At 44.4% G+C, this 12,793-nt stretch overlaps 1 protein-coding gene across 1 annotated transcript; it reads right to left on the bottom strand.

Annotated features, from left to right (window-relative positions):
- Window positions 1-4,224: 4,224 nt before the first annotated feature.
- Window positions 4,225-5,024, bottom strand: LOC133931062 (secreted RxLR effector protein 161-like). Its single transcript, XM_062377897.1, has 3 exons — window positions 4,965-5,024; window positions 4,334-4,856; window positions 4,225-4,250 (listed from the first exon to the last, which is right to left on the bottom strand). Exons 1-3 carry the CDS (start codon window positions 5,022-5,024, stop codon window positions 4,225-4,227), a joined length of 609 nt encoding a protein of 202 aa, XP_062233881.1.
- Between the last annotated feature and the right edge of the window lie 7,769 nt (window positions 5,025-12,793).

Genomic DNA, 12,793 nt, shown 5'->3' on the forward strand with positions numbered 1-12,793 from the left:
GGAAAATTGACATTGATTCAATTAGGTCATAACTAATATGTCAATCAGCAGTTTTATAATCAATACATAAAATAATTTGAGCATTGGGTCCAAAATAATCAAAGGGATTATTTGCCTCTCACCTTTATGATATTTCTAATCTCTATCATTCATCGTTGATCGCACTCACGAACACACCAAATATATGATAGATAAACACTAAAATACGCATTAAATCCATCCAATAAAATCCCGAGCAACAAACAACCATGTATGCCTGTATGAAGTTAAAGGGCGTGATTTTAGATAAAAATTACAACAACAAAAAAAAGCGGATCGATTGAAGTGCGTTTGAGTAGAATACGTGTTAACGAAGTTTCCCGACAAATAAAAAGGCGACGCCTAACTAACTTTTCCCCTGCTGCAAAATCACTAGAGTATTTGTTAAGTGCACTGGTTGATGTGTTCCTAGCATCCTACAAAATTCATTTGAACTTTTTCTTCGTTTAAACTCATTGGTAAACACTCCTGAATGCCTGGATGTGTGCATCTCGCAAGATTTCATGTTTAAAACATAAACACACTGATACATGGTCCCTACTGGTTTTCAAATTTTAGTTCAATCATTTTCCCCAAAGGAAAATCCATGGAAATTATTAGGCGAGCTATTAGCCCTAACCAATCATATGATTAATGTAAACATATTTTAATCGTGTAGCATTCTAGCTAACTCGTGTGGCCAATTTAATTAACCTTCTAACTACCGTATATGGGGGCCTTCCTGTCATGTTATATGTGAGGAATAGATGGAGCTGCACTGGTGCAGAGTGCATGAGCCTGCTAGACATTAGTTCAACACATTTTTCTGACATTCTCTTCTAGTTGCTTAGTCCTACATGGTAACTCTGGAAGGTGTATAACTGTAGATGTTGATTGAAGCTAAATCAAAAACGTGGGACCCGCATTCCGGTGGCTTATATTTTATTCTTGGATGATAAACAGAAGCTCCAGTGTTGTGGTGCCTCCTGCTTGCCTCACCTCCGACAGAGACAACGAGAAGCGGAGGAAAGCATCCATGCCTGGTCAGGGGCGGAGCTAGGAGTATTTTGGGTGTCACAGGCATACCTAAAGTATCCTGATATCAGTACAGATTAGTTCTTTGTTGAGAAAAAATCATAGATGTCAGTACAAATTAGTGTCACAGGCACATCCAGAATTCTCATACAAAGGGTATTCTACCTCCGCCACTGTGCCTGGTTTCTGGAGCTCAGGGCAGCAGTGCGAGTGGCTAGGGTCTACTGGTGAGTACCAAAACCAGACGAGAGGCTCAAGGCAGCCTTTGTGTGACGATGACTCGATCGGTGGGGCACTGGTACGCCAGCGGCCAACAATGGCAGAGATAGTTGGCCATGTTGGCCTACAATCCTTTCCCGGCACTCACGAGCTCATGAAAACACAAACGACTACTTCTCGACCACTCATGAGTATTCATGACCACTCAGCAACTATTTAAGAACTGCTAACGATCACTTACATGAGCTAGTCGTGAGAACACAGAAGCACACTGATGCGAGAGATATTTGTACTGCTTAATCATCATGACTTTTTGAATTTTCTTCTTCTCTTATTTATAGACTCGAACTCTTACACATAGACTCTTACATGCACCTATGCTCTTCAACTTGTGCTGTGTTGCACGTCACATCCAACGTGGGACACGAAAGTTGTACTAACATAACATATATGGATGGAAACATGCACTTCGACTCAAACACAAAACGAAAAGATAATAAACTGGCAGCAACAAGTTATTTTCCAACAAACTCTCCCTAATCTTGTTGCGCCTTTTTGATTTCGACCACATCAATACTTGCACGAAGCTCCTAGAATCGAACACAGTCGAGTGGTTTGGTGAGGATGTGAAAGGACAATGATGTCGTCTAGAGGGGGTGAATAGGCATTTTTACAAAAAAATCGTCCCCTTTTATCGTTGGCCTAAACATGCAGCGGAATATAAATTAACGGTTTTTTTACAAGTGAAAAATCTAAATATGCTAGGCTCAACTAGTGCATAATCACTCTAAATAAATGTGAAAGTTACAATCTTAAGGTGACAAGAATTACTCAATTCTAGCAAAAGATATGCAAGAAAGCACTAATTGAAAAAGGCTGAAAACACTGTTTACGAGGCTAAAAACATTGTCCACCCGGATACTCCGGGTTGTACAGTTCTGGAACCTTCAGGTAAATCCGGATTCTTTGAGTTCTGTACAGAACTAAGCTCGAAACTGAATTTAAAGTACGCCTAAAGAGTTCTAGCTCAAACCAAGTGATGTCGTGTGTTCCAAGTGATGATTTCGAGTAGATCCATGGAGAACCTACAATCAAATACACACGAACAAGTAGATCGAGCAAAATGCACAAATATTAAGCAAGAACTCAAATGAAAGGGAACAAGAGAGGAGACACAACATTTGTTTCCCGAAGTTCAGATTCACCACCGTGAATCCCACGTCTCCGTTGAGGAAGTTCCAATGAGACGGATCTCTTTCAACCACTTTCCTCTCCAAGCTCGGTCACACCTGAGCTTGGGTTCCACTCTTGATTTCTTCCCTTGCGGAGGCAAAATTGAAACATTCACAAACTTTTCCACGACCCACCATAAGCACGAGAGCTCACCGGCGATACCTAACCAGCTAGGAGCTCAAAGCTCCAAGAGTAACAAACGCAATCAAACTTCTTCCCGATGAACTCAAGTGCTCAAGAATAGGATTTAGCTCATTTGCACTCAATCTTTCAATCTCTCAACAAAACTCACTTTTCTTCTCAAATTACACACTAGATTGGAGTGGGAGGTAGCTCTTTTGGCTGTAGAGGATGTTTCTTTCGTGCCCTTTCAGCTGCCCCTAAGGATAGGGGTGAGGGGGTATAAATACCCAACCCCCAAAAACTAGCCATTACAATACTTTTTTTAACTGACTCGGAGTCTCTGGGTCAACCTAGAGTATCCAGGTAAGCTAAAGAAGGCAAAATCGAGCACTCAGACTCGGAACCTCACCCAGAATATCTGGATCAACTAAAAAGGCCCAAATCGAGACCTCTCCCCGGAACCTTACCTGGAGACTTCGGACAACCCGGATAATCCGGGTTAACCCGGAATATCCGGATTCAGCACAGCTGACCTTCGAAAAACGGCGATAACTTTTAATCCCGAAGTCCGATTTTGACGATTTTGAACTCTATGGAAAGCTTATTCAGAGAGTTACACATCCCAACTGAATTCATGACCTCAAACATATTTCATCAAATTATGAACACTTCAAAACCCAACTCGAACACTTTCACACTTTTCACACTGGGATTTCTAAAATGAACTTTCACTTGGGTTTGGTTAGAAACTCTTGAGCACTAAGACACAACAATTAGCTCTACATTGCATCTCTCTTAATAATACGGCATACCCATACTCAAATTCAAAGATAAAACTCGTTTAAACCACTTTGAGCCTTTGAATAATTTTCAAATACCGCTTCTTTCATTCAAACCTTGAGGGTTGCCAACTTTCATATATTCTTCACTCCATCTTTTCTTGATTCTTCAAATGATTGGTGCAAATTACGCATAGCTTCCCATGGCCTCACACGATCCATTGGCGTAAAGTCTTCACTCGCTCTTCATCACCACCTTGGTCCTTCGGCGCCAAGCCATTTGCTTGCCCTTCACCACCGGATGGTCCATCGCAGCTGTGTCTTGCTTGCACTTCACCATCTTACCATAGAAAACCACTTTGTATTCTACATCTTCAAGGAATTCATTTTATCAAATATGGAGTCCACTCTTGTTCTTCACTCTTGGCATATATGATTTCAATTCAACTTATGTCTTCTAATAAATCCTAACCCCATCTCACTCTTAAGCATATAGCACACGGTTTAGTCCATAAAACTCTATTGATAATGTCATACCTTTAGTTATTTGATCTCCACAAGTAACTTAGTCTTCAAGTTTATTGTCAATCTTATTGAGTTTTTCCTTCTCCTTATGAGCATCACCTAGAACTCATTCATCTTGATGCATTTTCAATCTCCACATACACCTAGAGCTCATGCATATCTCTCAATGCATTACCTATGAAATAACCTACTAACAAACTCGACACCATTGTTAGTTCATAGGTATTGTCATTAATTATCAAAACCACACATAAGGGCTATATGCACTTTTAGGATGTTCGCAAGCTGTTGTTCAGTTTTGGCAATTTCGAGGTAAACCTGTCCTCCATCGACACAATCACATGTGAAGTGATAACAGGTGTCAATATGCTTGCTCCTGTCGTGGAGGACTGGATTCTTACGGAGTGAGATGACAGACTTGTTGTCCACCATCAATGTCAGTGCTTGAAGCTCTTTGCTGGTGAGCTCTTGCAGCAACCGAGCAAGCCAAACTCTCTGGCAAGCCGCTGTAGTCGCAGCTATGTACTTTGCTTCACATGTGGAGAGTGCGATCACTCTCTGCTTCTTTGATTGCCAGGAGATGGGACTGTGGCCGAGGAGGAAGAAAACATCGGTCGTGCTCTTTCGGTCATCAAGGTCACCGCCCATGTCACTGTCGTTGTACCCTATCTGCGCTAGTGTGGCTCCTCCTTCCTTCTTGTAAATAACGCCATAGCCACGAGTACCAGCCACATAGCGGAGGAGATGCTTGACTGCCATGTAGTGATCTTCCCACGAATCCTCTATGTACTGGCTGGCATACCCCACGACGAATGTGATGCCCAGCCATGTGTACACCAGATAGCGCAGACCACCGACGATGCTTCGGTAGTGTGTCGCATCAACTAGTGGTGCCATGCTCATATTGCAGAGCTTCAACCACTCCTACATCGGTGCAAGATAGGGGTTGCACCCCTCTATGCTGCTCCTCTCAAGGAGCTTACTTGCATAAGCACTCTGGCAAAGTGTGGTACCATCCTCACCCTAACTCACCTCAATCTTGAGGTAGTAAGGAAGCAGCCCAAGGTCACTCATGTGGAACATTGACGTCATCTCACCCTTGAACTTGTTAATGTTACCATGGCTTGACCGGTGATGATCAAATCATCAGCGTACATGTCGATGATCAGCAGATCCGGTCCGACTTGACGTGTGTATAGAACATGCTCGCTGGCACACCTGATGAAGCCTAGTGAGACGAGTCTTGCGTCTAGCTTGGTGTTCTAGGCACGAGGTGCCTGGCGCAACACGTATAGTGCCTTTCGCAGCTGCAACACCTTGTGCTCTTGATGCTCGATGATGAAACCTGGTGTCTGCTACACGTAGACCACCTCAGCGAGCTCCCCATTCAGGAACGCAAACTTCACATCCATATGGTGGGCAGACCAGTCCTTGTGCACCACCAGTGCCAGCACTATACATACCGATTCCATCCGCGTGATGGGTATGAACACTTCTTCAAAGTTGACACCCTAACGTAAGCGTAGCCTTTCACCATGAGTCATGCCTTGTGCTTTAATAGCTCACTGTTCTCATCGCGCTTCACCTTGAACACCCACTTCAACCTGATCGGCTGACATCCAATCAGCGGATCGATAAGCTCCCATGTCTCGTTGTCCTTGATCGATCGCATCTCCTCTAGCATCATGCGACGCCAGCATGGCTCACCCTCAGCCTTAGCAAAGGTGGCTGGCTCCTCTGCACTCACCAAGTACAGCTCGTGCTCATCAAGTTATTGGGCCACCTGCCCACGTGGTGTGGCGTCACCCAAGATGTCCTCGATGGTTCGGAAATGAAGCGACCAGTCATCGTGCTTCACGTTGACATACTGGGATGCATCAGCTGGTGGCGTGGCAAAATGAGTCAATGTTGGTTGCCCTAGCATCGCAGCAGGTGGACATGTGGTCGCGGCACGCAAACATGTGGCCGTGACATGCAGACATGTGGTCGCGCACTAGCTGGAGCCTCCGACATCGCCCTCGACCTCTGATACCCTATGTACTCGATGGTGAAGTCGTTGTCAAGGTCAACGGTCGTTGGCACGTCTGTTGTCGACCAGTCTCAGCACCTCTTCTCGTCAAAGACCACGTCATGGGAGACGTGAACGCGGCGTGCTCGCAGGTCGAACAACCTGTACACCTTGGTCCCCAGCTCGTACCCGAGGATCACCATTGGAACAGTGTGATCATCAAGCTTCTGTAGGTTTGGCTTGGTTACCTTGACATGCGTTATACAGCCAAATATGCGTATGAACGAGACATCCAGCTTCCTCCCATGCCAAGCCTCGAACAGGGTCATGCCGCTTAGACTCTTGGTTAGCGACCGGTTGAGGAGGAAAACCGTTGTGGTAACTGCCTCTCCCCAAAACGTCGCTGACATCTGCTTCGTCTTGAGCAGATAGTGTGACATCCCGATGATGGTCTTGTTTTACTGTTCCACAACACCATTCTGCTGTGGGAGTATGGTGCTATAAGGTGGCACTTGACTCCCTACTCGGCACAGTACTGCCTGAACTCAACCGAGGTGAATTTACTACTCTGATCAGTCTGCAGCACACGTAGCTTCCACCTGGTTTCCTTCTCGACACACGTTTGTAACTCCTTGATCGTCGTGGTCACCTCATCCTTGTTGGTCACTAAACGCAGCCGCATGTAGCAGCTATGATCGTCCACTAGCAATAGGAAGTAGCACCGCCCACCGTTTGTTGGCGGAGTGATGGGCCCACATAGATCATTATGCACAAGGTCCAGGAGACCCTCAGCGCGGTAGTTGGCCTCTAATAAGAATGCAACATGACATTACTTTCTGGTGGGACAGTTGTCGTAGGCCTCATCGACGTGGTCGATCTCTGGTAGACCGCACACCATCTCACGGTGCGCCAACGTTTTCAGCACGTCGAAGTGCAGATGACCGAAATGGGCATGCCAGAGCCACGTCTCATCATCTTGTTATGCGGCCAGACACACCAGCTACGTGATGTTCAGTTTGATCATATACAACCAGTTCTTGGAGTGCATTATCTTGGATAGAAGACAGCACTCACGATCATGGATTCGCAACACTCCTCCCTCAATCATCACTTGGTAGCCTCACTCGTTGAGCTGGCCAATGCTGATGATGTTGCTCTTCAGCTTGGGGATGAAGTATACATCTGTGATGGCGTGGTGCTCACCGTTCTTGCACTTGAACAGCATTGTTCTGCGGCCTCGGATGTCCAAGATAGATCCATCCCCAAACTTGATCGAGCTGACGATGCTGGTGTCAAGCTCCATGAATGCGTCGCTATTGCTGGTCATGTGATTGCTGGCGCCAGTGTCCAGGTACCACACATCTCTAAGGCCCTTTCCTTCATAGCCAAGGTTCACCTGCGCATGGGTCTCATCGATCACGACACATCCTGGGTGTGTTAGCTCATCTGAGTCAGTGAGAGCGCACACTTGCGCCATCAACAAGCTTGACTCATCGTCATCACCCTACGTGAGGTAAGCTCGCTTGTTGCATTTCGACTGCCGGCAGTCCTTGGCCCAATGACCAAGTTTGCCACAGTTTCGACACTTGTCATTGTTGACGTCACGCCCAGACTCTTGCTTGCCATCCCAGCCATTGGAATCGCCCTTCTTGTGAATCAACTTGCCACGATGGCTTCCGCGTCCACCACCCTTGCCTGAGTTGGAGGAGCCCTCCCCCGGTTGCTGGTCCTTTAACCTCACCACCCACTCTGACTCGGTGAACATGAGTTGCTCACTCACATTTGTCAAAGCAGCTTGCATGCAACGATCCTCAATGGCCTTCAGGCAGCCGGTCACCTCCTCAATGGATAGAGTGGACAAGACAAGCAGGGTCTCAATGGACATGGTGATTTTCGTAAACCTGGGAGGCACCACACACAGGTACTTTTTATAATAGATATGTTGTCGACGACCTCACCGACAGTTGCCATCTTGTTCACCAGACGCTCAGCCGCAGCGCGAAATCCTCCACCGCCTCGTCATCACGGAATTTGATCCCCTCATACTCCTTGCGGAGCTATTGGGCTTTCGCTTTCCGCATGTGATCGGTGCCAACGCGCATGGACTTGAGGTTATCCCAAGCCTTCTTGGCGGTGGCTTGCTCGCCAACATGGAGATCATCTCTGGTGGAACCACTCGAAGAATGGCCTCTAGTGCCATTCGGTCTTCTTGTTCCTCGTTGATGCCGATGTTGATGGCGTTCCAGAGCCCACGAGCTTGGAGCATCACCTTCATCATCAGCGATCAATCGTCGTAGTTCATCTGAGTGAGTGTTGGATACACTGTCGAGCCTCCTACCTCTCGTACCATTCGCTGCACCATGAGCACACGGCCACCGTCATCATGGTTCCGTCCTCAACGTGGAGGGGGAGAGGGATACCCACGACGTCCCTGTCGTGGTGGGGTCTTGAAAAGCTTCGAGCCTCCCAGAGCCCATGATTCTGACATGGTGCAGGAATGGAGAACCAGGCTCTGATACCACTTGTTGACCTACGATCCTTTCTGGGCACTCACGAGCGCAGGGAAGAACGCAAACGACCACTCCTTGACCACTCGCGAGTACTCACGACCACTCAACGACCACTTAAGAACTGCTAGCGACCACTCGCACGAGCTGATCGCTGGAACACAGAAGCACACTGATGCAAGAGAGAGAGAGAGAGAGAGAGAGAGGGATTTGTGCCGCTTAACCACCATGACTTTTCGGTTTTTCTTCTTCTCTTATTTATAGACTCGAACTCCTGCACCTGGACTCTTACATGCACTCATGCTCGGCAACTTGTGCTACGTCGCATGTCACATCCAACATGGGGCACGAAAGTCGTACTAGCACGACACACGTTTGTCCAACGTCTTAGTCCTATATCTATTGCGCACATCCCATACATGCATGAAAACATGCACTTTGACTCAAACACAAAACAAAAAGATAAGAAACTGGTAGCAACAAGTTATTTTCCAACAAGCCATAGGTGGAGATGGTATGGTGGTGCGTTATTGGCCAAAATCAAAGAGCAAACACAACTAGGAGAAGGCTAGGGGATTCTCACCGGGGGATCAATTTGGTAGGAATGGCTCCATGGCGACTCGACGACGACGAAACATCGTGGCAGATTGAGGCTCCTGGTGCCAGGGCTCTACAACTGCTGAGGGGCTAAAAGAATCTATGTGTTAGGCTCATTGGTGTCCATAGATGGTTTAATCACAAGGTTCTTGGACTGAGACTCACCGGAGCGGGAGATCGACCGTGATGTACAGTTCACCTGAGATGGGTAAGAAGATGGCGGCTTGGTGCTCAACGGCGTCGTTCTGAACGAGAAGCGCAACATTGTGAGCAGCTTGGAACCTAGAGTACGAGGGGGTTGCAAGAAGTTCTCAGAGATCACTACAGCAATAGTGCGACGTGGCGCAACGGAGTTTGGTTGGCACCGAAGAAGATAGTCGTGTGGCCATTAATGGGAGAGCAAACTTGGACTTGGTGTGGTTGAGTGAGGTGAGAGAGAGGGAACGAGAGAGATGGTCTGCTCTGCTAGGCTTTATAGCCAGAGAAGGGAGGCAGGGCATAGTGGCATCACCATGTCGTGCCCTCGGCGCGAGGCCAGCAACCAGAGTGAAGAGGAAGCGGAGGTGAGCGGGCGCATAGAGGTGAGGGGATTTGAGCGAGGGGATAAACAAAAGAGACAAGCACACAAGGAGCATTTTTGTGCAGGATAGGCGCACATGAGCGGGTCTCGTAGGGTTCTTTGCTACTGGATCCTACAAAATTTGCTTCCCAGCCAATGAATTGTTTTGGTATGTTCAATCTACGCAGGACATGTGTCGCGTGCAGCAGGGAGACTACCCGTGAGACCCAGTCTGTGTCGCGCGCAGGAGAGGGTCTACCTGTGAGACCTAGTCCTATAAAATTTGCTCCCAGCTGGCTGACGATGAGCATCTAGAGCGGCGTGGTGAGCGTCTATTGCCGTCGCATCGTGGGAACAAAGCAAGGATGATGATGCCGTTGGTGACATCCGTGATGTGGCAGTTGGGTGATTTGAGATGGGCTAGAAGAGAGGAAACATGCCAGGGAATAGAAGATGGCTTGCGGTGCACGCTGCAGCTTATATTTTATTTTTAACTAAAATAAATTTCGATTTTTGAAACCTATTCAGATGTGCTCCAAAAATTCTATCAAATATACTACACTCCATAAAGTGTACCTGGTTAAAGTTTTGTAGCTTTTAGCTAAGCCGATTTTCTCAGGATTCCAAACAAGATGTTATGCATATAGAAACATGATTTTTGATGCACAGAAAAACTCAAGAAAATTAAAAGAAAATCTCATAAATACATTAACACCAAATAAATCAACCACCATAGATTGAACACACCAAAAGAATTCCAAAAGAAAAGGGAAAGTAACCCAAGTTATACTCCCAAAGTTTTAAATGAGCTTAATTTCTTCAAAATTAAACTCGTAGCCTCGCATTAACAATGACTAATTATCTCAAAAAACTACAATTTAAGATTTTGGGATGCTACAATATTAGTCTATCAGTTCTCGTTCATGATTTATCTGAAAATTGAATTAAATATAAAAGTATGTTTTTTATTCAACAGACAATCTTACAATTGGGAGGCCAAGGATTACTAAACTACATGTATGCCTTTTTCTAAATATGGAAGAGTCCCTCACCTGTATAGATGTCGGTGATGAAGTGGGGCTCACAGCCTCACACAATGAAGAGACAATTTTAAAGAGCATCGCATTGAGTTAGGTCTTATTTGGTATAGCTTCTATTTATGTAGAATTCAGTTTACAAGAGAAGCCAGTGGAACCAAATTCTACTTTTTAGTTTATTCTTATATTGTGCTTATAGATAAGCTGTTGTAGAATCTTATCATTTGACACAAATAGAAGTTATGTTAAATAAAATCTTAAACCCAACGAAAGCTTCTCGCTAGACTATATAATTGCGACCAAGGAAAAGCCCACATATTCCCTTAATAAAGGACGCACAACACAGTTGTTGGTCTAAAGAGCTTGCACCAATGGGAAAGAAAATTATATGTAACGGTGCTGGAGACGACTTCTTCTGCAACTTTGGATAGCCACCACCTGTTTCTAGTGTGGATCTCAAAGCGTGCAAATAAAAAATTATCATATATATTTATTACTTGACATATATATAATTATCGTTGAGTAAATCTTATCTATCACTTTAATATCCACGTAGGAGGAGATATTTGCAGCACCACTGCATAGATTATTTTCACAAATGCACATCCCTGTATAAACCAATTGCAGGGTCTCACGGCTTAAACTAGCGAAAATTGTACATATGAACGACAAAATCTTGTTGCATTCCACTTTGCTGAAATGATCAAATTTATGCTGTCAGGCTAGGACACAAGAATTTGGATCGAAACATATTATACATAATGCAACTGAAAAAAATGCAGGCTTCCACTACCATCGGGCTTTTTCTTTCTCCCAGATGAAACCACCGTCGATTCGAGATCCTCGCGAGGCAACTCCTGCAAACGGTTCAAAATATAGTTGCATCTTCTTGTTCTTTGGAGATCGAATAATAAGTCCATGGTCAAAATATAACTCGAGGCCCTCAAGCCTTAGGTCCTGGCGCCGTTTATGACTCGGCACGCATGCAGTTCTTCGCCGTTTATGACTCGGCTCGCCTGCAGTATTTTGCCATGGACATTACGCCTGCACGGGCGACAAGACGTCCGTACATGGCTGACCGTACGGTACGACCGTCCTTGCCACGCGGTGCGGAAGTCAGCGCGAGCATGTGAGCAGCTCTAATGGTTATGGCCAGCTACTAACTCTAAGTATTAAAATATATTTTTTAAAATTTATATGAATATCAATTCATAAATTTTCCTATCTCAGAGAAGAGGAATATAAAAAATTGTGAAGGATGAGACTAGTATAAATTTTAAGAAATAGTATGTGTATTTTTTTTAAAAAAAATCACACTTTGTGTATTTTAACTAACATTTAATTTAATTATAAGAATGTTTAGTGTATAAAATTATACAACTAGATTCATAATTTAAAATAATTTTATATTATATATGTATTGTAGCTATAAATAATATATTTTATGAAAAAACTTTAGTCAAAATCTAATTTTAAAAACTGAGTTTAAAAAAAATGCCTATAGTCTCTAAATAGAGAGAGTATACTCTAATAATTAAAGCTAGCTCTAACTATTAGAGCTATCTTAAGATCATCTCTAATCATATTTTTTTATTTCGTTATCTTTCTGATTTTCCTCCTCATTCTTATTTATTTTATTTTTTCTGGTTTCTAACACTTTACTTTGAAGGGAATTGTAAAGAAATATGAGATAATACTAGAGTGAAAAGAATGTAAAAGAGAATCTTTTATAAAATAAATCATAAAGAAAAATTATTAAAATACTAAAAAACGAAAATCCTTTTACAAATAAAACGAGACTGAGGAAGAAAAATCATTATAGATGTCTAAGCATCCGGCCGCTGCCCTTCCTCGAAACGTCTCCGCCAACCTAACCCGCCAAGCGTACCACACAGTTTCAGACACCTGAAAGGCTTCCCAGTCAATGCAGGTGGGCCCAACATCTGCAACCCCCGGGCCGGTGCACGTGAACAGTGCGGGCCTACATTAGTATATGGTGTACATTTGTACTCCTAATTTATTTTAAAAAATTGACAACATATCATATCTAATAGCTATAGAGGTTAATAATTAGTTAATTACTACTATTAAAATTTCAGAATTAAGTATGGAGCCTTTTCTCACAATCTCAATTATCTCCTGATAACCTAATT

This window comes from Phragmites australis, chromosome 1, assembly GCF_958298935.1.
Source record: "Phragmites australis chromosome 1, lpPhrAust1.1, whole genome shotgun sequence".
In the NCBI taxonomy this organism is placed as follows: Eukaryota; Viridiplantae; Streptophyta; class Magnoliopsida; order Poales; family Poaceae; genus Phragmites; species Phragmites australis.

Bases quoted from the DNA above. Each gene is read 5' to 3' on its own strand.
- LOC133931062 (XM_062377897.1), bottom strand. From the start codon at position 5,024: ATGACGTCAATGTTCCACATGAGTGACCTTGGGCTGCTTCCTTACTAC. The intron at 4,857-4,964 runs GTGAGTTAGGGT...GCACCGATGTAG, and splicing joins CTTACTACCTCAAGATTGAG to GAGTGGTTGAAGCTCTGCAA. The intron at 4,251-4,333 runs GTAAGAATCCAG...GATGGAGGACAG, and splicing joins CAAGTCTGTCATCTCACTCC to GTTTACCTCGAAATTGCCAA.